Source organism: Anopheles cruzii, chromosome 2 (genome assembly GCF_943734635.1).
Source record: "Anopheles cruzii chromosome 2, idAnoCruzAS_RS32_06, whole genome shotgun sequence".
Classification (NCBI taxonomy): Eukaryota; Metazoa; Arthropoda; class Insecta; order Diptera; family Culicidae; genus Anopheles; species Anopheles cruzii.
Window position 1 is genome coordinate 52394854 of NC_069144.1, and position 25527 is coordinate 52420380.

The 25527-nt window shown below is 48.5% G+C and overlaps 6 protein-coding genes across 7 annotated transcripts; 3 read left to right on the forward strand and 3 right to left on the reverse strand.

The window, feature by feature from the left end:
* Window positions 1-1353: 1353 nt before the first annotated feature.
* On the forward strand, window positions 1354-2877 carry LOC128278239 (histone chaperone asf1). Its single transcript, XM_053016918.1, has one exon. The coding sequence runs from the start codon at window positions 1627-1629 to the stop codon at window positions 2335-2337; it is 711 nt and encodes a 236-aa protein (XP_052872878.1). The 5' UTR covers window positions 1354-1626; the 3' UTR covers window positions 2338-2877.
* A 153-nt stretch (window positions 2878-3030) lies between these two features.
* LOC128266933 (nucleoside-triphosphatase THEP1) lies at window positions 3031-3664 on the forward strand. Its single transcript, XM_053003723.1, has 2 exons — window positions 3031-3061; window positions 3126-3664. Exons 1-2 carry the CDS (start codon window positions 3031-3033, stop codon window positions 3662-3664), a joined length of 570 nt encoding a protein of 189 aa, XP_052859683.1.
* Window positions 3665-3745: 81 nt separating this feature from the next.
* LOC128267427 (DNA-directed RNA polymerase III subunit RPC5) lies at window positions 3746-5721 on the reverse strand. The gene is made up of 4 exons (XM_053004260.1): window positions 5579-5721; window positions 5374-5502; window positions 4575-5310; window positions 3746-4494 (listed from the first exon to the last, which is right to left on the reverse strand). The coding sequence occupies exons 1-4, from the start codon at window positions 5609-5611 to the stop codon at window positions 3884-3886; spliced, it is 1509 nt and encodes a 502-aa protein (XP_052860220.1). The 5' UTR covers window positions 5612-5721; the 3' UTR covers window positions 3746-3883.
* Window positions 5722-6271: 550 nt separating this feature from the next.
* On the forward strand, window positions 6272-7193 carry LOC128267874 (phosphatidylinositol N-acetylglucosaminyltransferase subunit C). The gene has a single exon (XM_053004822.1). The coding sequence runs from the start codon at window positions 6280-6282 to the stop codon at window positions 7117-7119; it is 840 nt and encodes a 279-aa protein (XP_052860782.1). The 5' UTR covers window positions 6272-6279; the 3' UTR covers window positions 7120-7193.
* Window positions 7194-11839: 4646 nt separating this feature from the next.
* On the reverse strand, window positions 11840-13522 carry LOC128266934 (uncharacterized). The gene has a single exon (XM_053003724.1). The coding sequence runs from the start codon at window positions 13520-13522 to the stop codon at window positions 11840-11842; it is 1683 nt and encodes a 560-aa protein (XP_052859684.1).
* A 1837-nt stretch (window positions 13523-15359) lies between these two features.
* On the reverse strand, window positions 15360-25454 carry LOC128277396 (proton-coupled zinc antiporter SLC30A1). Of its 2 annotated transcripts, none has more exons than XM_053015850.1 (9): window positions 25278-25454; window positions 18502-18865; window positions 18303-18427; window positions 18139-18236; window positions 17929-18059; window positions 17406-17537; window positions 16943-17330; window positions 16713-16840; window positions 15360-16491 (listed from the first exon to the last, which is right to left on the reverse strand). In XM_053015850.1, the coding sequence occupies exons 2-9, from the start codon at window positions 18676-18678 to the stop codon at window positions 16324-16326; spliced, it is 1347 nt and encodes a 448-aa protein (XP_052871810.1). In that variant the 5' UTR covers window positions 18679-18865; window positions 25278-25454; the 3' UTR covers window positions 15360-16323. The 2 variants fall into 2 exon arrangements, with proteins under 2 accessions (XP_052871810.1, XP_052871809.1); XM_053015849.1 differs by having other exon boundaries at window positions 16713-16843.
* Window positions 25455-25527: the final 73 nt, after the last annotated feature.

The window sequence follows — 25527 nt, forward strand, 5'->3', positions numbered from 1 at the left end:
CCATCGAGAACGGTGGCCGGCCATAGCAAAAACCAGTCCAGTTTTGAGCATTACAAACTGCGCCTTTTGTCGCTTTTCTAAGTCAACCACAAAGAAGTTTGTCAAACGCAGGAGGCTATTGCTGTAGTAGTTAAGGTCCTTAGCGTTCAGAGGGCTCGATAGCACCGTAGGAACCGATTGTCTTATCCGAGTTTTTTTCTGTCGATATACCTGGGTTTGGTTGAACGTTTTGATTTGAAAATACGTCCATTTTCGTTCATAGCGCCAATGCACTCATTAGCAAACACGGTTCGTTCGTGAAACATTAAAAGTGAAGTGATTTATCGTATAGTCTAACTATTTCTAGTCGCGTCTAGTCAACTTTCAATAGCTAATGGCCATTTCGTCCTTGTTACACGTTTTTATTTTGTCATTGCTCAACTGTTGAAGCTGCGTGTTACAATTATTTGTGTTTCCGGTTATGACGAAGACATTTTAAATTTCTTCATTCGTTCCTATAATTTTCATATTATTTAAATGTAGCTTCCAAAGCAAATCGTTGTTGAGTCAGAGTATAATTTCGAGAGAAGCTTTGTAACATTGTTATCGTTTGGGTTAATACTATGTTCTGATGGGCTCATCATTCATAATGGTCAAGTAATTCAGATGCAAAAGGATGACCAGGCTGTATTTATTCACCAAATTAACTTGACCTATAGCCGCTATTTTAAAAATAATACACCCAACGAATAGATCTATCTATATCGGCTTCGTTTCATTGTTAGACATTTTGAAATAAAACATAAACAAGTGAAAAATTACAACAACGGAGCGCGGTTTAGTAACGTCCTAATTTTCAAACTCTTAAACATGAAAAAGAAGAAACAAAAGACAAACGGTCTGAGTGGAATAATGAAAACCAAATAAAGCTAATTACCAAAGTGAAAGGCAGTGAAAGGAATAAATAAAGCAGCATTTTAAATCGATCGAAAGAACTTTATCAAATCATTCGTCGTCTGGAATAAGAAAAGAGATTGAAATTCAAACCGCTAGAAAGGTAAATATACTAGTAGACCCACTGTTCGGGTCATTTCCGCCACAAAGCATGGTTATGTACAAAGGGCATCGGAAATTAATCTATAAGGTATTGTTCTATTATCCCCATTGTGGTTATCATAGGCATATTACGTGATAATTCAACGAAAATTAGCACAATTTCACAACCGTTTTAAGCGGGAAATCGCGTCCGGCTGTGAGTTGAAAGTGATCTAAGTGACAGCATTTCCGTGACAGTTTGCAACAAAGCGGGAAATTTTGTTTTCTTTCCCAAAGTGACAGTCCGTTCTGTGTTCCTTGGCGTGCGATTGGGTTGGCCAGTGGCGCTAATTCTGGGTATTTTTTGTAAAGTCTACGCTCCGTGTCCCTGCTCCCGCAAGAAAGAACTCGCATTCTGCTGCTGAAAAAGGGTTAACGGCGATCAGTGAGGTTAGTTTGCGTGTTGAATTCGGGATTGTACCCGGCGATTGGCGATTCGCAGGCGGCCACCCGTCGGTGCACTTTCTGTTCGTGGGGAGCTTTCTAGGAGCTCTGCCAGAGATTTGCGGCGCGAACTTGACCCCGCGGCAGCGTCAGCAGCATCGTTGCACGATGGCAAAAGTACACATCACCAACGTGGTGGTGTTGGACAATCCGAGCAGTTTCCTCAACCCGTTCCAGTTCGAGCTGACGTTCGAGTGTATCGAGGAGCTGAAGGAAGATCTCGAGTGGAAAATGATTTACGTCGGTTCGGCCGAGTCGGAAGCGTTCGATCAGGTACTGGACACGATCTATGTCGGCCCGATCCCGGAAGGGCGGCACCAGTTTCTGTTTTCGGCCGATCCGCCGAACGTTAGCCGCATCCCGGAGCAGGACGCCGTCGGAGTGACGGTGGTGCTACTGACCTGCTCGTACCGTGGTCAGGAGTTCGTGCGCGTCGGCTACTTCATCAACAACGAGTACTCGGATCCGGAAATGCGCGAAAACCCTCCGCCGAAGCCACTGTTTCACAAAATGACGCGCAACATTCTGGCCACAAAGCCGCGCGTCACGCGCTTCAAGATCAACTGGGACGATGCGCCGGCGAACGGAGTGGCCGGTCCCTCGAACGGACTGGATGGTGAGCCAGCGACCGACGATTTGGCCGCGAACGGGTGTCACAACGACGAGGAGCAGATGGACCCCGGTTCGGACAGTGGCTCGCCGCAGCATCATCCTCTGCACCATCATCTGCCGGAGCACGACGAAAACAGCATCGCATTGCCGCCCACAGAAATGCCCGAGTTCAACGAAAACTCCAACTCGCTGGCGATGGAATGCTGAACGCTCCCTCCGCCGTCAGTGTGCCGGAAGTGGCGAGTCAATTTTGTCTTCGGCTCGCAGCACATGTTTGCTGATGGAAGTTAGCGTTAATATCCGACAAGTTACTATTAGTTGTTTCCCTTCAGTGGTATCTAGCTGGAGAGGCACGTACTGTTTGAGGTCATCATATTTATCAGTTTTGATCGGGAGAAAACCTTTAAAAAATGTCACTTCATGTATAATCTTCTTTGATTGGTGATCATCGTTCGACTTGAAATAGTATCCTTTGTCTCATAGTTTGTTTATTTTTTGTACGGGAAGTGGTAGAATACCCTAATCCGGCTTCAGGTGGTATTATTCCGCCATTGCGCTGCTCGATGATACTTCCCAGTGAACTGAAAATGTATAAAAGAACTCACCTACAACGGGGTAACCGCATCGCACTTTGGAAAATCGTATTTTCACCAAATCAAAAATAAAAGCGGTTTGTAAATAGCAAGTCTAAGGGGAAGACATGTGAAAATATAAGCTCAACATTACCGCCGAAGGAATGAACTTGAATAAAATAAGATTTTCAATATAAAAATAAACTATGGAAATGGTGTTCATTCATCCGAAACGCTCATTTTATTTTGCCTACTGAGAATGGTTTTGTGCTGAACATTCACAGCCCCATTTCACTGCTGTCTCTTTCAGGCGCCATTTTGCACGACCATGAGTGTGATTTTAGTGACCGGTATGCCGGGTATGTTATCACCGAAAGGGCGGTCAAAAACAGTTTCACTTGAATATCTCTTCATCTTCAACAGGCGCAGGAAAGACGACGCTCGTGCGTAAGCTAGGCGAAGAGCTGCAGAACCGCGGACATGTCGTTGGTGGATTTTTCACCGAAGAGGTGCGTGATCGACTCACCGGTGAACGGTCCGGGTTCGACATTGTAACCTTCTCTGGCCAACGTGCCGCGTTGGCCAGGGTGGATGCAAAACGAACAACCAACAGTCCCAAAGTCGGCCGTTACACCGTGTGCTTGGCGGAGTTCGAAGCCCTAGCTCTTCCGGCGATGGAACGGCACGGTCGTGAGTTACTAATCGTGGATGAAATCGGCAAAATGGAACTGAAATCACGGCCGTTTAGCGTGCGTATGGAAGCGATCGTCGAGCAGCTGGCGGCTGGACATGGCCCCCTGATTGCGACCATACCCTTGAAAGCGACCGGTGTTGCCGTGATCGATCGTTTACAGCACATCGCGGGCCGGCAGCTGTTTCATGTGAAGCCATCAAATAGGGAACAAATTTATGGGGACATTTTAGATGCTGCTATGGCTTGTGCTTCAAACGGTGGACGGTGAACGTCTGAGAATGTGTGTGACCGGATGACGGACAGAAAAAGAAAAACACACTACACGATGGAGTGATTTCATGTTGCGCTTCACTCGCAAACACAATGGTTTGAATTCTATTTCGTATAAATAAAAAAAACTAACCCTTCAAGTAGGTCAGATTAACTTCCTGCTCGACACGCCTTACAAGTAATTGTCTATTCACAATGTCCGGGGTTTCGGTCGTCCTCAACCGTTGGAAAGTGGCCAGTTGAGATGGTTATTCGCGGAACTAAGGGAAACTGCGGCGGCAGTCACCGCTGCGGTTGCTCCAATCGATCCACTGTCGCGCATCGATCGTTTCCGCACCCGCTTCGCACCTCCACCGCCACCACCACCTCCACTATTACTGGCACGTTCCATTTCCCCGAACTTGTCGGCCCGCGCCGTCCAGAAGGCGTTCTGTCGCTCGCTGATCTCCTGCTCGTCGACGCCAAAGCTTTCGTTCGGTGGCTGCAGCAAGCTCCAGCTCCGGTCGGCTGCGTTCATCTTCGCAACCGAGCCCAGGATTTCGCGAATCTCTTCGGAGGGCAGCTGCGTGATGATGGCCAGGTGGTGCCGCTCCAGTCTATCACATTTCGTAAAGCGAAACAGTATGTAGTCGCGCGCTTTGCGCATCTGCTCGGCCGGTACCCCGTTCGTGCCGGACACCGTTCCTTCGAGGTAAATAAACTCTGACTGCGCAACCCAGTTGCCCCGTATCAACCAGCCAACCTGTGGCAGCAGGCGTAGCACTTTCTCCGGCGAAACGGTCCGATCCGGTAGCAGTTCCAAGATTTGGCCGAACGTTATTACCTTTGCTAACGGGGACAGAGAGGATAAAGCAAAAAAATTAACCAACCATTGTCCGACGCCTGGGATGGCGGTAAGGGTAACGCACCGTCGGCCAAGATGACTTTGAGTTGCTCGAGAAGTGTCAGTTGTTTGAGTTTGTGCAGACAAACAACTCGTCCCGGTAGCAGGGAATCGATGTTACGGTCCGTTTTCTCCTTGCTGATCAACATATCCATGTACTCGACAGGCCTTACATTGAGTGCGGCCGTGTCCAGGCCAGCGCGTGCCGAAACACCGGCGCCGCCGACCATTGCACCACCGCCGTACAGTTTGTGGCGCTCGAGATCTGCCGTGGCGGTGTCCTTTTCGTGCCAAAACGATTCACACCATGGCTCTTCCGCTTCCATCTTTGACAGGTAGTTGAACGACTTTTCGCGCGCCTTCCGCACTTTTTCGTTTTCGGTGCGTGCGAACTTCACCGTCACCTGAGTGAGTTCCTCCTCGTCGGGGCCACCGCCACCGTCCGCATCCTGTTCGGCCTTTTGCTCGGCTTTGGTGCGCGTGTCCTGCTTGTCGAAGTAGGAAAACATCTGTCGCATCGAAACGATCCCTTTGAGCGGTGTCGCGTGCATCTCGCCGTCCTGCAGCACACAGACCAGGTAGCGGCTCACGTCCTCGATCGGTTTCGTGCTAAGGAACGACTGCTTGTCCATCGTGCCACTGCGGAAGGTGAGCTTTTGGTTCTTGTCCCGCTGCTTACCGTCGGCCGCCAGGGCCAATTGTTCCCCCTTGAAGGCATCATAGTTTGTCGAGGCCGTATTCAACGCGTAGTCTACTTTGATCTACAAGACAGGGGATGTATGACAAATGGTTGAAAACAGTAAACGCTGAGGTGGCCACTTTACCTGTTGATTGATGGGCTTCACGCAACAGTTGACCACGCGGCTATCATCGAAGGTGGCCGTGGATGATTTTACCGGATACTGCAGCAAATACAAATTGTCGGCAAGCGTTTTGGACAAATGCACGGGAATCTGGTGAGGAATGGAAAGCACGGTTAGCACACTGATACAGCAGATGAATACGGCGCGGCACGTTATCTGCGATTACCTCCTCGACGACAGGATCATCTTCATCTTCCATGATCGTCGCGCCGTTCACCTTATCGATTGTCTACCACGAGGACGAAAATCGGACCAAGCAAGGCACATCACCGACCGATGCTGGCCTTAGCTCTTCGCAAGAACGCTTAGGATTCTAATCACTATTCACACGGGGACTTTACCTTGCTCTGTGCGCTACCTTGCCATCGTGAACGGGAATTCGACGTCTAACGAATGAGGAAACGTTCGTTCCGGTTGCGTTTTACGGCTTGGCAAAGGCAAAATTTGCTTTCCAATGTGTCGCTGGCTTTCAGACTCCGGATCGCAACGTTGACAGGGGAATTCGAGATGCCCGGTGAAAATTATCAAGACCGCGTGTTGTGCGTTTATAGTGAGCGGTTCTGTTCTGTAGTTTGCAACGTTAGCGATTTAGATTGGTTAACATTTTGACTGGCTTTTAAAGCCTCGCTTTCTTTTGGTAGAAGTATAAAGTTTCGCCAAACTCTTTCATGTTCGTTGCACTTCGAAAACAAACTTGGAAGGTGTTTTGAGCCCTTCATTTAGTTTTACATTCAAACCGTTAATCTGAATAGCGTCTAAAAGTGGTTTAAATTTGAATTGTTTTTTTTGCCTTTGCGATTGGCAGTCACAATAAAAACAATAACAAACCATTTCAGCAGCAGAAGTGGCGAGTGCAACAGTGCAACAATGGACCCGGCCAGCCGGCCCCGCAAACCATGGAGGAAAAATCTGTACGAAAACGCCGAGTACGAGGACAATTTCACCGATCCGACGTTTTTAAAGGACATGAAAACGAACGTAAACCTGCGGAGCTATTCGGCCGCTGAAGCGTTTACCGGGGCCACACGGCTCAGCCAGCAGATCTGTGTGGTGACGGGGTTTCTGATCGTATTCCACCACCTGTACACCGAACGCGTGGGCCCGAAAGCGATATTCTGCCAGTCGGCCGCCGGCACCATGGTTGGCTATTTTATCTATGCCGGCAAGGACGCGCAGGTGGCAAAGTTCATCGAGGACTCCAAGACGGCCATCGCGGTGCTGGTGTTTGGATTCATCTTTTCCCCGCTGCTGCACACGCTAACGAACAGCATCAGCACGGATACGATTTTCTCGATGACCTTCTTCGTGCTCGTGCTTCATCTGGTGTTTTTTGACTACGGAGTATCGGCCGCCCTCGTTTCCAAAGCCATATCACTGAATGCGGCCATTTTCGGTGCAATATGCTTGGCGTCGCGGCTTTCGTCCTCGCTACACGCGTTCGTGCTGCTGGAACTGGCAGCCGTTTTCTTCGCCCTGGGCCCATTTCTGGTGTCCAAGCTGTACAGCATTCATCTCCTGGTTCTTTCCATTGCCGCGTGCTGCTACTTTCTGAACTCAATCTCCCCCGTTATCCTGTACACCTACATCAGCCTGCTCGCGTTCGTCAATCTGTTCTGTCCCTGGTTGTTCGTCCGACTGCAGAAGTTCAAGAACAACATCAATGGCCCCTGGGACGAAGCAATCGTAACGGAAGACGGCCCCACATAGGAGCCTCGAAAACGATCGTCAGAGGCAAACACCAACCCAAAGATTGTGTAAAATTAGAACCAAACGTCCGTTTATGTTAGAATTTAGCTTCAGTAAGATCAGATGAAATTCACTGCATTTGCTGCTCGCGTTTAGAAGTTTCTATGGTAATAAAACTGCACCAAAGACAATGAATGGAAATGATGTCCACACGAGTGTTTGTTTTCAAATTTTTCTCTTATATTTCCCTATTATATTTCGTTCAAACATTTGACATTTGTTTTATTTTATTATAAGGTTGTTCATCATATATAAACCTGCACGTACGGTTCGTGGTGTGGCGGATCGGTCATTAAAATTATCCTACTTTATTGTTAGCTTTGATTTGTTGTATTTCTCGTCTGCCTTTGCTCAAAACGGACTATTTTGTAGCGGCCACTAAGTATATGCTTTGCTCGTAGCATATTTGCATTAAAATTTCATCTATGCTAAACGTCGCTTGATCCAATGTGATCGTCACGATCTCTAGCAAGGTAGCGCTAGAGAGACGTGCGTATGTTGTGTATATTAAACTTTTGGGGCATTGTTTACGGTTTTTTGTTGTTGTTTGTTTTGACATGTGTCTCGACACCCTCTTGTTCTGATTGGCCATCAGCAAAACAACGTTCATAGTTCTAAAACAGTGTTAATAATACAATTAATCTTTCTCTCTCTCTCTCTCTGTTGTTGCACTCTATCATGAAATTCTTGATTGGGCTAATTGGAACTTTGCTTATAAGAATGACCGCTTCTTATGCAGTCAAATTGTACACAATAATTTTGTTGCAAAACCGGTCGCGATCGGACGATCCTCGCCGAGCCCGTGCCCCCAAAGGTGTGCTGAGCTTACTACTAGTAATGTAATTTGTAATTCGCACACACGATCCGTGAATGACGACACAGTTTAGCATTTTCTAGTCCATTTTTAGACGCTTCTTTCCATGTTTCAAATCTTGTTCTGCCGTACATAAGCATCGGTTCAGCCGGTTTTGGGGGTGCATTACGTTCGAGGATGCACCGGATCGAGACTATACTTAGCAGGAAAATACTTATACGTCGCGCCCCCTTGTGAGCACGTGTCATCACTTAACAAACTACAGTACATCACACATAGTATTACAGAGCGTTTGATTGGTTTTGTCAACGATCTTCTCTTCGTCCGCCCGATATGGTCAAACGCGCATAAAAAATCTATCTTTTCGCCTCTCCCACGATTCACGTGCGCCCAACAATTGCAGCCCTCTTCCAGATCCATCGGCGGCTAGTGGGCGCGCGCGCCGAATGCAAGAGAGGCCAGCGTTGCCGAACGCTTAAATAATACAATAAAGATATGGAATACAAAATCCAACGGTGACAAACGTCAACGGCCGAACGGTACACAACTGGTTTGGGTCTGCAAAATGTTCGCATAAAATCTCGCAAATGCTTCCGCCCTTCATTAGACCGACAATCCGCCACTGCCAGTTCACAACACATCATCAACAACATGACCATCTGCTTCCCAGTGTCCGGTCCAAAATCTTTTCAACAGGGAAAACAGAACATAATCCCATTGACCGTGCTAGACATGGTGCTGCTGCTGCTGCGTAATACACGGTTAATGACTATCTTTGCCTTTTTCTGCCTAACACACGAACCTTTCCTTTCTCGTTGGAGTGAAATCTGATAAACCCAATGGCGACAAAACCCAGCGTCCCCCTTGCAGCCATTGGCACAACATAAAAAACCCCCCATCAACAACAACGGAGATTCTTACGATCAAACCCGATTGATTGCCTGCAATCGTGGGACATGCACGAACCCCCGATCTCCTTCATTTGGGTCTCACTGTGTGCTGTGCTGGTGGCATTGGCAGTACAGGTTCCGCAGCGGGGAACCGGTCCCGGTAACGTAGCTCTCCAGTAGACTACAAGAAGCCATCGGTAGTGTATACTGTCGAGTGGCGCCACCAGCACCCTCCGCTTGGGCGTCACTTCCGGTGGCTCCACAGGGCGGTGGTTGTTGGTCAGCCGCTGCACCGCTGCGCCGTACGCGATACAATCGGCTCGCGTTGAGATTGTACGTCGGTTTACGTCGATCATCGTCACATGGGCTGCCTCCTGGGCGCTGGTCCGAGCACGATGACCTCACGTCCGTGGCAGTCTGATGGTGCTGCTGTTCCCGATTGGCGATTATTGCTATGGTCGTTGGTGGTGCCGGGTGTCGTTCGAGGCTGTGCGATGTTCCGATGGTCATTAGGTGAGGTTTTCTGTTACTGCCGCTCAGCGGAGATGTCTGTCAAACGCTAATTTTTGGCAACGCACCCTCGCTCGGTGCTGTTTGATTGTTCTGGTCGAGCAGGGACCCTGTTGGTAAGCAAAAAAGTTAGCTTCGCTGCCACCGAAAGAGCTTTCGTGCGCCCCACTTACCGGATTCCACATCGTTCCCGCTTCTGGAACTTCTTTGGCGGCATAAGAATGGTGATGGTGTCGGCGACGCTGGTTGATTCTGGGAAAGGTGGAATGAAAACACAGCGTGTAATTCGAGTGGGTCACCGGGTGGGTTGGTGGTGTTTCGGAAGCATATTCGAACAGAAGGCAATAAAGTTCGCACAACGCGCGTTTGGTTCATAAACGGTTCTCGTAGGTTTTTATTTGCATCTTTCTCTTCGCTGTGTGTGAGTGTGTGGCTAGGCGAGGAAGGATAGACCTCTAATGTGTTCTACGAAATAACGGGATATAGCGTTAGGTCGCGTTGTCTACATTGTTAGAGTTTCAAAAGGATGCAAATCTCAAGATGGAGAAGATAGATGAATGCATAAGTTGGTAGCGGATTAGTGTGTGACGTCGTTGTTATGTAATGTTTATGTAATAATAAGATGAGAGCTTTTTTCTCTCCACCCCCTTACGGTTCTCCTATAGATCTAGTTCGGTTCGCTTGTTTTTTACGTGTTTATATGCTCTATTTTGGAAGGATTCATCATTCTACTGTCTACTGTGTTTCACTTCTCTTCACGCTATCTTTCTATGGTTGGGTTGAATGAGTAATCTGGCCTCACCCATATGTTCTTTGCTCGTTTTTAATATGAAATAGAGAAAAGAAACAAAATATTCCTCTGTCCCAAAATATCGTCTCCGGGTTAAACATGGTGCATCATTTGTGTTTTTGTTGTTGTTATTTTTCATTCATTTCAGTCGGGTTTAGCACTTGGGAAGTTTTCCTTCGTGTTTTGTGTGGTAAGATAGGTCAATCTTATAGTGTATTTTTACATTTTTCAGCCTTTATAGTTGTTATACGTTTTTCTTTTGCTCTTCTGGTTCATCTTCATAAATTCATATCTTCACAAGCAGTGCTAAATAAAGTTTCTTTTTCTCAATAAACATATCAACATAATTATAAACCACCAACCAGCAATACATCTTCCATTTTCTCGAGCAGATAAATCAACACTTTGGCAGTACTGGCCTCTTCCCAGGAGCTACTTTATATGAATGTTTTAGAGATGGTAAGAGGATGGCAAAATTATCTGGATAGAAAAGTATGAAACATTAACGAGTAGCTAGGATAATATATATATATGAGTGTGTCTGTGTGTGTACATTAATGTAATCTGCGTATATATGTAAGAGTAAACGATCATGTAGTCTCGTGCTTGAGAGTGAAATAAATGCTACCAATTCTGTCAAACATTCAATCGGTCATTCCATTAATCTTCGCTTATCGTGCTCGTAGTTCTCTGTTCCGGGGGTAACGCTCTGTCTACTACTACACCCCATTGCTTCGGTTATGTTACTGTGCATATTTTAACACACCGCTCTCTACAAGGCGGCTTTTCGGCCAATTGTTTCTCGATACAAAGTCTTTCGGGTTACAACAATAATTCAATCTCAATGTTTTGAGCGTTCGTGTGTGCTTCCGTTCAGTTAACTACTATTACGCGAATCGCAAGGACCTTCGCGGAATGGTGCTGCACACCATACGCAGACGTGCTGTGGGGTGGCCACATTGTGTTAGGACTCTGGTGCCCACTGTTAGACGTAAAGGAAGGAAATTTCAATAAATACCACCCAACAACAGCTCCCTTGGTTTGGTCTGTCTGCCGAGCCTTCTATGATGTGCTGTCGAGCGTATCAATAAAATATAACTTTATCTTTTTCTCTCTTCTATCTCTCTCTTACTCTCTCTCTTATAGACATCTCTCGTGGTGCACGGTAATATCAATTTATCCAATAATTTTCTCTTCATCTGTTATCTGCTTGATTTTCCTGTACGATTTGTATATAGATATATAAACTTTATATATATATATATATATATAGATATATGTTTCTCTTATCTTCATCAATACAACTGAACGTCCTCGGAATTTAACGTATTTCTTTTCGCTTACTAATATGGAGTAATAATCCTTTAATTTTTCTTGTTTCACAACTCTACTTTCAGTTATTCTGCTTCTCTTCTTACTGTCCAGTGTAGTATCCCCCCGCCCCCCGTGTCGGTCACCTCTCACGGTCGTATCGTATTTCGTATTGTTAATCAGTTCGTTATCGGTTTAAAAAATGGCAGCCTATTATTGCATTTGTGTCTGCGAGCCCTGTGTGTGTTCCGTTATCGATATGAAAAAGATCTATCTCTCCGCGGCAGACACAGTGGCGGCGGCGGCGGCAGCAGCGGTGGTCGCTGAGGGCCGCCGGCCGCTTACGCCACCGGCCGCCGGTTTCAGTCAGCCGAGGTTGGCGAAGCTCGTCACTTTGGTGCCCTTATCGCCGGCGGCCCGCTGCACGTACACGAGCCCGTCGGCGGTGTAAACAGAGTGAAGCAGCCCTTCGCGCTTCCGGCGTACCGCCTCGGCCATCAGCTTGCGGTTGTACTTCGTCAGTGCTTCGTTCACGTAGAAGCGCCGATCGCTCGGGAGTCCAAGGTCCGACAGCCGCAGGACCCGTTTGGCCTGATACGCCCGGTAAAACTGATCACGCATCGTTTTAAACATAAACTCCACCAGGATTGGCGTGGTGGCCGCATCGCAATCCTTGCGGCGGGGACGGTGGTCATCGTCGCCGTCGCCGGCAGTAAACGACGATCGTTGACGCTGGCGAACGCTGTGTTGTCGCCGTCGTCGTTGTTGGCGCCGAATGTCCACCTCGGGAATATCCTCCCCGGTGTAATCGAGTGCAATGCACACGCACCGGAAGTAGTGGGCCAAATCTTCTCGTTCACGCCGCGGAATGCCGATCAGCAGCAAATCGTTGCGAAGGAGCGCCCGATCGGTGCTGTCGATGTTGAGCTGCACGTCAAGGTGGACCTGCTCGACCCGCTGGCCCAACCGTTCGATGCGCTTCTGCATGTCGGTCTTTATCTTCACCACCCCGTCCAACAGTTTGTCCAGCTTTTGCTCCAACGTCAATGGCGGTACCACCAGCAAAGACCCGGAAGGGCGGCAGCGATTGTCGTTTGCCGGCAAACCCGGTCCAGACAGAGCGGCAGCTCGTTCGCCGACACCAACACTACCAGCGGTCGCGTGATCAAGACCCGCCGCTGGTGTACGAATCGGTCCAGACAGAGACCGCCGAGCCAGTGCATCCGGCGGTTCCACCTTCCCTTCGCCAGTCTCGTCCTCTGGCTCCGAGTCCTTCGGGTTCGGTCGGTGGTTCCCGGTTTCCAGGGCCGTGCTTTCGTGTGCGTTAGGTTCCGGTGCAGTTGCGTCTGCGTGCAGTATCATCATCGTGCCTTCGCCAGCTCCTCCGCCGACGCTGCCGTTTGTTGTGCTTGTCCCTTTTGCGCCACCATTGCACCGTGAGCCTGTGTTGGTGGAGTCGTCCGCTATCGCAATCATTTCCCCGGCTAGGGAAGAAAACTCCTTGGTTGCCGTTTGGTGCAGCAGTGATGCAACTGCAACTGCCGTGGCTTCGCAATGGTGGTGGCGGGCAATGAGCTGGTCACCGCCACCGCCGCCGCCACCGATTTCTGGCCGGTTTTTCGCCGCTTTCGTCACCGGAACAAGCATTAAATCACCGTGCCCACCGCCAATGCCAATGCCAGCGACGCTTGCCGGTGGCAGGGTGGAGGGTGTTTCGGGTGGGCAGTCACCCACCAGTACCACTGCCGCCGCCGTGTCCTTTGTTGCCTCTCGAATGGCCAGCAGTGCCATCAGATCCTTTACCAGCCGACTGTTGTCCCGAACGAAGTCTTTCGCCAAGCCCTTCGATGGTGACCGGCAATTGTTGCCGGCCGCATCGTAGTCACTTCCGGGCTTTCCAGTGGCCGAGGCCACACCGCTGATCGGGGTCGTCGTCGAGGCCGCCGGGACCACGGCCGGATCGAATACTGGCCGCTCGAGCGGTGCCGATCGGGGTCTGGGTGGCATCACAACGGCCGACGACTTTGATAACAGCACGGTTTCACTCATTGCACCCGGTCACGGTACGTGTGTCTGTTGTGTGGCCACCAAACTACCGGCCGCGAAGCATGGAACGTTTATCCGTCTCACTAGCGAGCCACAAAGGGGTAGAATTTGGCACCAAAATTAGAAGATCTTTTAACAAAATGGACGTCGTATCGTCGTTGTGCACCGAGCGATGGGGTTTGGACACGCTGGCACACCACTGTGGCCCCGGATCGGAACTCGGCTCACTTTTCTTGTTTTATTTCCTAACACCCGCCCCTCACACTAAGGCAGAACAACGGCCACACACCGAAGGATACGCGCCTGTTATCGCTGGCCACCCGTCTGGGACGACGCTCGCTAGTGAACTGATCTCGGCTGGTCGTGCTACGGGGGATCGATTCGGATTGCTCGCTGTTTGTATGCAGTTGGCTTGCTGGTACTTTCGCAAGTGCCGGAGTGTGCCGGAAAACCCGACACAACCACAGCCAGACAGCGACGGTACCGGCGGTAGTGGCGATAAATAAAGCACAATGCTCACACAGCCCGGTCTGTCTGTGGATAGTGTTTCTGTCTGGCCCCCTCCCGGTCGCCGGCGCTGGCAGCCCATTTTCCGGAATGCATCCATCCGATACACCTCGCGTGTGTCTCGGCGTTCTATCGGTCGCCGTTCGGCTGCTCCACTACACGCGCTCGTGAGGACGAACACACACTCATCCGGACCGTCAATCGAATCGTGTGACCCAACCCATAGGACTTCCTATCTGCTTCGCGAAAGGCTTGAGCGGAGGGGAAGCCCCCCGCCGACCGCTCAGACAGTTGTCCGACGCACGAAGACTGTGCAGACGGTGCAGGAGGTAGTAAACAGAACAATACGGAACGCAAAAAAACAGGTGCACCATTTTCCTACAAACGGACCCCCTAGAGCAGCGCGCTTTCCGTTTGGTACAACGTTCCAAACACATTTGGCGCATAACCCGGCGGGAGCTGGATACAAGTTCCCAAGACAACGATTTAAATTTTATTTACGTCAAATGGTTCAACTTCCAATGGCAAACATCGTGATCACAACTCCTTTCCCGTGCCGTGAGCGAAAGATAAGGTGAATTCCTTTACCCATTTCCTGCACATGCAGAAGACAGACCCGGAATCGGTGGTGCAGTTCTGCGCAAACGCATACACCATTCTACACCTTTGGGGGATCCTACTACCGGAGCGCTTCGCGTGCATCGTGACGAGTGCATTCGTTCTACACTACCACCGATGCAAGCGCATCGCACGCACCACAGCAGCAAGGATATGCCTCGGCGGTGGCCGCTAGACGGTGCACAGACGACGGGCGCACCCGGCAAACCCCCACGTCTGGATATCTGGAGCATTTATTGGCTCGAAACCGGGCAAATGCATCCCGGTGTCTGCCGGCCGACCACACCAGACTGGAACCCAAACTGAATACAAATGTGAAAAAAGGACGAAGCAAAATAAAAAAAATTCACCCGTGATCCGCGTAACGTCGTCGTCGTTGTCGTAATCGTCTGGTGTGGTTCGAAGGATTGTGGGTCGAGAAGCCCGACCAATCGAATGGGAATAACAGGGATGCGACCACGACAGGGCCGGATTGTTACATCGGACGAGACTGTTTACAGATGATCAGCAAGGAGAGCCGACCGCAGTGGGCCAACTCCTTTTCCGGGGTTTCTCCCATCTTGTGCAATAAGTGCATTTCTTCCACACACACAAAGAGTACGACGTTGCAATTCGTTTTGATTCGTTAGTATTTAATAGTAACGCAGCATATTTCAACTTGTGAGCACAATTTGTGTTTTGTACTGTTGAGGTAGTATAGATCTTTGTCGCTAGACCATTATCGAAACCATTTTCTACTTCACTCGAGTAACTCTATGCCTTAATTATAGTATTACCGAAAGCAAAAAGTCCTACAATGCTGTTCAAATATAAAGATACATTCCTAATGTATAATGATAACGAATCGTCACAACAGAAAAGTCATAAGATAAATTATTTGAATGGAGCACAATTTACGATAAAAGACTAAAACAAGAATAGAAAGTTAATGTGCCACAAGCAGGAAAACTATAAATATGTATCTTTTCTCCCTGAACCCCTGTTTCCGTTACAAGCGACTCTTTTTCTTGCGGCCGCACACGGTGCTTAGTTTGTTTAGTTATTTAGTTATCACCATGTGGACAGTATCCTGGAGAGCGCCAAACAAATAAGCTTCTCTACAAATCAAATCGCTTGCCAACCAAACCTGACCCCAGAATGAAGGTTCCTCGGAGACGGGGCAAGCGCTCCCTTTCTATGTTCCTACTTCCCTACTCACAGCTCCTCGTTAGTTTCTCCCTTACGTGGTGTTTGTTTTACAGAACACCTTCGCTGCTATAACAGCAACGCTATGGACCTCTGGTTGTTGACCAGCGTGTCACAGTCCGTGTCTTTATACTCTGCTTCCGCTTTCTTTCTCCAGCCAGGTACCGGTGCTTGGCGTAGCGAAAGAAAATCAGTCAAGCGGGATGTTGAACCACTTTCTCCGCAGCGTCTCTCAGACGACCGACGGGCGCGCGACCTTTGGTTGAGAAGATTAAATATACTGCGGCATTTTTGTCACTGTCGTCGTCTTCGTCGTCCATGTTTCATAACAAACTATCCTATCGCCCAAACCGTCACTCACAAGGTGATTCTACACCGGCCGGTTCGTTGCTGTTATTTTCTTGTCCTCTTTCTTCCACGCGGCGTTGTCTGTCTATTGTGTTGTGTGCGCGAGTGTTGGCACACGGTTTGATTGTTTTTGTCTGCCGCCTTCGTCATTCGTCCTTGTCGAACTGCTCATCGTCGTGAAACAGCAGTGCGTCGGTAGCCTTCGGTCCCGACGTCGATGACGACGAGTGTCGGAACCCCATCGGATCCGTCGGTTGTTCGGTGGCATCATCGGCTGCCACGGCCGTGCCGCCCTTATCGATTACCACCACCGGCTGTTTTTATTTCAATTTTCATTTAAGATTCGATAACAGGCAAAAAAAGGGGAGGAAAAAATAAGAATTGGGAAATAAATAAAAAAAAACATAAGAAAACGGTGGTTTTGGATTTGTGGAAAGAGGACAAAGAAAGGCAAACACTATCAACGGGACACTGGTCGGTTCCCATTTTTTAAACATATATGCAGCAATAAGTATGTGATTTAATTGCGTCCTACCTTAACATTATTGTTGTTTTGGCAGCATGTAGCTTTGATACAACTACTTTCATCCGTCGTGGGACAGTCGAGCGCACAGCAATCCTGCGTCGCACTGCCATTCAGGCTGTTGGAAAACCCATCCGAACCTGCTGGCGAAACAGGAGAAAGTAACGAAAGTGTAGGTTATACGATTGGTTCAAAGGGAAATCGGTTTGAGCAGGCTCCAGCCGAACTACGGCCGCATTTACCGGAAAAGCTGTTGAGCTGCTCGAGTTCGACAAACTCGGGCTGAATGGTGGTCGAGTGGATACCCTCGTTGTGGAAGAACTCTTTCACCCGCTCGGCGATCTTCATGTACTCGGACAGATTGCGGCAGCGGATGTGCGCCGAGGCGATGATGCGATCGCCGGCCAGCTGCCAAACGTGAAACTCGTGCACCGCAAGCACACCGTCGACCTTTTCGAGCAACCGCCGCTGTATGGCATCGACCTGTATGTGCGTCGGTACGGTTTGCAGCAAAATTAACGCCGATTCGCGCAGCAGCGGCCACACGGACTTTAGGATGAGCGCGACCAGCACTACCGATAGGGCCGGATCCATGTACAGTTTGTACTCCCAGTCAGTGTATTTGACAATCTGGCAAAGGGCAAACGAAAACCGCGACAGACTTAGGAATACGAACGAAATGAACCAACAAACACGCTCTCTTACCAGTGCGCTTATTATCACGACAACGCTACCGAGCGCATCGCTGAGCACGTGCAGGAAGGCGCCGCGCATGTTCATCTGCGTGGAATCGTGCGAATGGCCATGGTGGGTTGGTTTTTTCGCTGCCGCTCCATTCTTGGTGGAAGAAAATGTGGACGAGAAAAAATCGTTAGTCAAACGGCGTGTGCCCCGATATCAGCTTTCGTAAATTGAACAATCAATCATTTCCGTCCCGGAAAGCAACCCGAACCCCGCTCATGCAACATTGGTTGGTCCGTATCTAAGGGTGGGCGAGTTCCCGTTGGTGGAAATGTAACAAAAAGTAACCTTTTTATGGTGCGCGAATATCGATTGGTTCGGTTGCTTTTTAAATCGTTGGGATGTCTGCGTAATCATTGGAATTTGATGGATGTTGGAACCCTTCAAGAAATTAGTAATTCAGGGTGCGCGCAGTATGGATGGATGGCGCTAACGTAAGTTCAAACGCAACGATGGTAGGCAACGGCACGATCGAAATGGTGTTTACCTGTTGGTACATGAAGGATTTGTTTTCATTGTCGTCCGTGTTGGCCAAATTGCCATTCGAACCGCTCATCTGTTTCGACTGTGTAAGACCACCGCCATGCGAATGCCCAAGGTGTCCTCCTCCACCGTGCTCTGAAAAAAGCCGCAGACGAAAGATGACGTTTCAGTGTTTTTTGTAACTACAGGTAACTATAGAGATCCTTCAACTCACTGTGCAGCAGACAGAGGCCTAGTAGGTTCACCAAAAGTCCGATCACTCCGACCACAATCAGCAGCTCGGGCTCGTGGATGTGTTCCACCTCGATGAATCTACGGCACAAAAGGAGGTGGTATAAGAGCTGGCATCGTTTTTTAAGACATCTTGTATGCATTTACCTTTTGCAGGCTTCTATAGTAATACTGAAGCAAAGAGCCACGAGAAATACTGCATTCACCAGTGCACCGAGCACTTCCGCTCGTGCCCAACCGAACGTATTTTTGGACCACTTCTTTGGCGACATCTACGATTAGAGTTTGAGAGCAAGCCCAGGATTAACATTCGTCTCTTGGGGCGTAATATTTAGCATTCGCTCACCTTAATTGATAGGAACGAAATCACAAGTGCCGCTATGTCGCCCAGCATGTGAAAACTGTCGGCCACCAAGGCCATCGAGTTGGTGAAGTAGCCAACGACGATTTCGACGAAAAAGAAAAACACCGTCAGCGACATCACCGTCAGCAGGCGGCACTTTTTCCCGTCAAATTTGGCCATTTTTGTAGGATTGTTTGTGTTCTAGGGCGGCGGGCCCTACGGGGATCAGGAACCGCTGCTCAAGACGTCTGATACAAATGATCGTCCTGTGGTTGCGTCCGGCGTCCAGCTACTGGAACCGGCGTTGTCTCACGTTACACGACGGGCCGGTGCATCGGGGCGACGATGTGGCAGCAGATTGGAACACCTAAAATGAGACGGAAGAGGAACGAGACAATATTAACCTTCATTTGTATTCGGAAGAGGGCTTTTGACCGGTTGGGTGAAGGAAGCCTCGAAAGCCTATGCACCGCGGTACACGTGACACACACATCGCGCACAAGACAGCGATTCTAACCACGTTCACGCTGGTGACATCCCCATGCGTTCTGTGTTTGGCCGGCACGGTGAGCTATCTTCCATCTCGCCTGGTGCCTAGTTCCATCGACAGACTGTCCGGTCCGCGAAGACGATATGTCCGCGGGTAGCAAAACAATCACGCGCGTTCCTCTGTGACAGTTGACCACAGAGAGTAGACGCACCAGATTGTTTACGCTAAACGCCCGAAGTAATGATAGCCAGCGCGTAAAACGATGTTTGCTTCCATTCAAGAAGATGAGAATGGCCGACTTGTTACAAAGAACTTTATTGGTAAAAACGATTCACGCCATTCGTCCACTGGTTGGTTATAAAAATTAAAAAATGTTACACAATAAATAAACGGCACAAAGTTCTTAAGTTGATGGAAAAGAAACGACACAAAAGATCTAGTCTTTTGTAATATCTTACCATTAGATGGAAGCAAACTAATGAAATGAGAATAAACTAATCTACCTAAAACGTTTAATGTTTTCATTTTACGCCGTTGGTGCGGTTATTAGTATTATTAACACACAACTTCCTTCGTTCGCAACCTCATCTCGAAACACGTGACACACACGGCCGGGCCGCTCGGTACAGTGGCATCATCCGTGTGGACTGTGAAAGGAGTTCAAGGCTTACCGATCGACCGCCCGAATCGTTAATGAAGAGGTTATTGCAACAGTCGATTCCATCGCGAATCGTTGAATCGTTTCTGCGCCCACACCGTCATTTAAAAAAAACAGGACGGTTTATCCTCATTGCCGTACCCTATTTTCGGTTCTCACGTCAATCCACTGCACTGGTCTTTATATCTCATCACTATCAGAGACGTCAGTTTGAAGTGGTTTGCTATTTCCCGTTTGCATGAAGCCCCAGCCAGCGGAAACACTAATCCAAGAAGACCCCACGGATCGGGAACTTCCGCGAACGAAATGTGACGCCGCCGGTGCTAACGGTGTAGTTGGCTGGCACTGATTACTGTAAGTACCGTTTGCACAACATTAGCCTCATTCAAGTTGTTCTGTTCCTTCGTTGGCTGCGTAGCTTGGCGAATCGACAAGAACCACGATAAAAGGGGAACAAAAGGTGACCAACATGCTGTCCAATTAGATCTGCGACAGAACGAATCGTGTTCAGAACCGGGAGCCCCCAAAGGATTCGGTTTCTTGGTGTCTTGCTTGGTAGTAAGCTTGTTAATTTATGTAGCCGGAGTTTACAACGGACCATGCCATGATGATGTCTAACGTAGGGTGTGTGTGCATGTGTGGGTTGGTGTGATCGAACAATTCGAAACAATGCTCAACCCTTGAGAAGACAACAAAGATCAACGATTGATTAATTAACGACAGCATGCGCCGCGATCTGTAAGAAAGCGAACCCAGTTCTTTGGTCCAGTTCCACAGTCTTGCACATGAAATTATTCTCCCCACAAACTGATCACACTGATCTTGTTTGCTTTTGCCGCATTCTTCTCAATTCAAGCATAACTGGTCATGCACGGTGCAAGGGACAACAGTATTGCACAGTTATTCAGCACTTTTAGACCAATATTAACATGTTGCGTTGTGGCCGGTTGAACGGGTTCTTCGAGGCGCCTTCTGTTCGAGTATGCCGATCGTATTTGCTGATTAAGAGCCATATCTGGGTCGGAGGTTCGTAAGGTACAGTTTCAAGAATGATCTCACAACGTACAAATATAAGCATTGCATTCACCTTCAGTATAGTTTAGGGCCCTAGTACAAGGATTGTTGCTAAGCCCGAATTCATCGGATAATCGATTTTCGAGAAGTAATTCTTCTGTTCATTACATTCCCATATCTTTCTCTCGCTAAACGCCTGACAGTACGATAAGATATACTGGCAATGTAGTAATCGTGATAAAGGGTTCGTGCAGATGGACGAAATATTTGTGAGCTAAACCTCAGTGTTATCTGTAGCTCCGGGACAGATACATGCGATAGATTGTGATCGATTCATTTGACTTATTGCCCTCATGATCGACTCACGGAGTATGTTCAACTGAACACAGGGCGAGCGAAACGATCCAAATACGTTCAATGCGTATTTCAGAGATTAAGAATTCAATACACGTGTGCTATTCATTGTACAAAATTGAACGATACGATTGAACGATTATATGAACGATTGTCTTACTTCGAAAATTCAACATTTGAGAAAACGATTATTTTTGGGGGACGGCTAGTAAAACATAACCAGTTCAACAGTTCGACCAAAAGGTTACCAACAATATTCGTAACATTCGTCCTGTTTTCACAAAGGGATTCTGTGTGACGACTGTGTTACCAGAAAGTAACAAATCACCGTAAGCCACCTTTGTTACCGGAATAGAATTTCAACTCTTTTGTCCGTATTTTCCACCGGAGAAAGGAATCCACGGAAACCGGAGAATGGACAAAAACGAGCGCGAAAAAGAGCATTCCAAATTAAATCTTCTTGCCATCCGGGGGAGCCAACAGCTGTTACTGTCGTACTGCCATCCAACGCAAAAACAACTTCTTCCAACGACCGACGCAGTCTTCGGAAGAAGAATCTGTTCAGCACAACGTCGTATCTTGTTCTTACATAAAAGCTCACAAAGCAAGCTACCAGACGGATGCCCAGATTCACCCAAAACAAGGGATGGTAAGCTGGCGGGCTACTTGATTCTTCCTTCTTCTGACTTCCTTTTCGCTACCATCTTATGTGTGCAATCAAAATGCAGAACGGAAGCATGACTTTGGAACAACCAAAGGGTTGCCTCGCGTGTGTGTGTGTGTGTGTGTGCGATGCTGATACTCTGCCAATATCTTGGCAAGATGTTCGTCCTAAACCTGGACAAGTGTTAAGGCTCCCGTCAGAACAAAGAATGGGAACAAACATGTTTGAGTTGGAAATTATGATCCCCGAGAGCGCCAGGGAGAGAAAATGCGATGAAAGCTGCATTTTAATTTGTTCTTCTGAAAATCTGGACCAACCTCGGATCGTCTTGCTGCACATCAGAATCGCAGCGGCCGATTACAAGTCACACCACAAGCGACGTGCTCTTTGTAGCTACGACATACATTTCCAAATTAAACGCCAACGTTAGTGGAAAGAAAAAAAAGGGTTATTCGAATTGGGCGTTCTACTTTTGGATATTCATAGCTGCTTGGCAGTGCTGCTGTGCTTGGGCTATGATCGATTTTCCCGGGAACATCTTGCGCAGAGCCATCATATGCTGCTCGTAAGAAAAAGACATAAAACCTGTCCCGGCAAGACATTCAATTGGCATCCTTTTTGTGGCACACTTTGCGGCAGAAAAAACAATAGGTAGATCCCTTCTCAGGTCAACAACCTGGGCATTGCGGTCATAAATTGGTGCAATAACACTACACTAAGTGATAAAACTACTTTTAATCCTCTATACTATGTCTCGGTGCACGAGAGCCTACGGCAACCGGTCTGCGGCAGACTTGCAAGACAATGACGAAGGTATCTCCATGTGCTTATCCAACGACACGTTTAGCACGCAAACGTTTGATAAGCACCTCGTCGTAGTAAAGACAACGATAAGGGTACTTTTCTCCCCCGGGAAAAAGGAAGAATTGAACAATACATTGTACGGTGGCGCGAATAACGATTAAACTCCATTTGAAACCTACAAATTGGCGATAACCGACCGAGCGCTACAATGTAACGCCATTAACGTGTCATATACACTGATGTTCGAATGAGGAAGCAAGGCTCAACAACCAGTTTGACCCGTTCAAACGATTATACCGCCCAAGATAACATTGCGCACAACCTCATCGAAAATGATTTATTGGTGGCAACCAGAAAGGTATCGATCTGCAACGTGTCGAAGGAAAAATGAATTATTTTTCAGGCAATCGGCAACTCAACAGTATGGGGTTGTTGGGAACTAGGTAACGATCGCTAGTTTGAAATTAAGTGTCTGTACATTACAGATGAAAACATTTTTAATTTTACGTTTAATTTTTTAATAATAGTCAAACAATGCAGACTAACCCCAAAAATGATAGTAAAATAAATAACAGATAAATCATATGCAAGCGCGCCCATAGTGCGTGGCACCTCGTTGCCATGGTTACGACGCACCGCCCTGTACCCGAGACGCAGCTAGAGCGCGGGTTGTTTCTGTCATTTAACTACCCGCACCAAAGAAGTAGGCCACGCAACGCACCGCAATGTCCGCATGAGTGTGCGTTCGCTCCGGGCGGCCGCGATACCCCAAAATGAGGTCCCATCTCTCACGTCCCTTGCTTATCGCGTAGGTGACATCTTTTCCATAGCCGCGGGATTCGCTATCAGCAGCTTAAAGCAAACAAGCGGCAATATGAAGTTTGCGAGCGGCACCACCAATTGCTTCGACGGCCGGTGACGGTGCGTGCGTGCGTGACGTAGCCTGCAAGATTCCAAGTTGAGCGCATCGACGACGGTCATAAATGTAGGACGCAGGTAACGTTAGTGCCTGTGCACACATGACCCATGCAAACCTGTCGTAACGTGCGCTGCTGCTATCTTCCCATCGAAAGAAGCGCGATGAGTCCTTGCACTGCACACTGCGATAACGGAACGTGAGATCGGTTTGATTCGTAAACTGCCCGACGCTGAAAGATTAGCGAACTCTTCGTCACCTCCGTCCGATCTTAATGTGCCGATGGTCAGCCCGAGGGGCAATTAAGGGCAAATAGCGAATCACTCGCGGCTGGACGACGTGCCAATCGGACGGTTTCAATCTTCAAACGTTCATTGTGGCCTTTGACGGGCCTTGGGCGATGGCTGGCGTTCTAGGGCTCACGTTGGGCCCCCCCCCCCCCCCCCCCTTTCGAGGTGTGCCATCCAAGAAAAACTCTTTGTTTCCTACTCCGAGCGACATTGGTTGCTTTGACGATCGCTAAGGTTCGCTTCTCGCCTTGGAATGTTTGTGTTTATCTTTGTTAATTTGTTTGCAGTTCTAAAAAGAGGCACCGAAACAATAACTAAACCGAGCAAGTTCCTCCTTTAGTTGTGAGAAGTGTTGTATATAAGTTGGTAAATAAGTTTTTTGTACCAGTATCGTGACTTAGCCAATTATTGCAATTTTAAGGATTTTTGCTTTGATTTACTCTTGTCAAGTCATCAATTCTGTTGTCGTAGCCCGCGGACACAATCACGAGCAAATGATCGCTTGGCTTTCTGCGTCTAAAATCGCCAACACGATTGCCAATCCGCGTTTACGTTTGTGTTGTTTTGTGTTCTTGGAAAACACTTTTCCTAGAGCGCCTCGAGCATTACACACTTTACACCGCCACTCGACACACCAACACACTCAACACACAAAGCGTTGCCAGGCGTTGGGAGCGCCACCGTTTCCGTCCGTTTCCGTACGCGGATTTTCTTCCACATTTCCCTAGCTCTCCAGTGATTTTCCCTATTTTAAATTTAATGCTGTCCCCGGTGTGTCCCTTTTCTGGGGTAAGACACTGACGTAAGAACTTTTCTTCCTTTCCAGCCACCCGCATTCCCAGCCCCCCTCTTAGTACCTTCTTTACTAGCAACGCAACTCGCTTTGTTCCTCTTGATTCATCATCGGCACACAGCACCCCAGCAATCGCGCTGCTGGTACCGAGTGCAAAATTGTATCTAGCTACGGTACGGGACGGCCACAAAATCCACAAAACACTCGCGAACGGGCATCGTTGTCGCTCGAAAGAGACACCCCGTGCAGCACGCGAGAAGCACTTACACGGGGAGAGAACGCGCGACGCGGAGAATGAGTAACGGGAAAACGGAGGAGAAAACAAATAAAAAAAAAAAAGGGCAGTAAAAGATTGAGAAACGCTTATTAGCACGGCACCACCACGGTAGTCGCGAGATTTTGCTTTTCCCTCTACCGCACCGTTTCGCACGATCCGATCCTGGCCAGCTTCCTACGTTCCTCTTCACCCTTCGGCTGCCCCAGCAGTCAATAGGTGGTGGACCCTTGCATGGGCAAAATAGCGTTACTGTTTCTACTTCCTGTGTTGATATCCCGTTACATGACCCCTGCTAGACACATCGGAACCAAGGACAGCACATGCTCCACCAACAACACAGCTAGCAGCTATTGCTTATCGTTTGGCACATATCGCCGCGGCGTTGTGCTGGGCACCCGGACCAGAGCAATCGAGAAACTTCCGCACCCGAGCGCTGGCTGGCCTAAATGGAAAGAAAAATCCCGGTCCCCCGGATCCGGCTGGGGAACTTCCCAGGTAATTTGTTAGGACGTGACGCACCTTCGGATGACTTATCGTCGCCTTGGAGAACTGGGGAGTCGAACGGGTTGCTTTCGATACGCGCAACACTGGCCACTGCACACCACTTCCGCACGATTCTCACTCAGCCAGCACCGGAAAGCACACACCAACGGAACAGCTCCACAATTTGTTCTCCTCCGGCTGTTCGCTTTCTCGCGGGCTCCTCTCTTTATTAGCTGGAGGACGCAAAGTTTCAGCACGGCCAACCACGACAACCGAGCGATCCAAG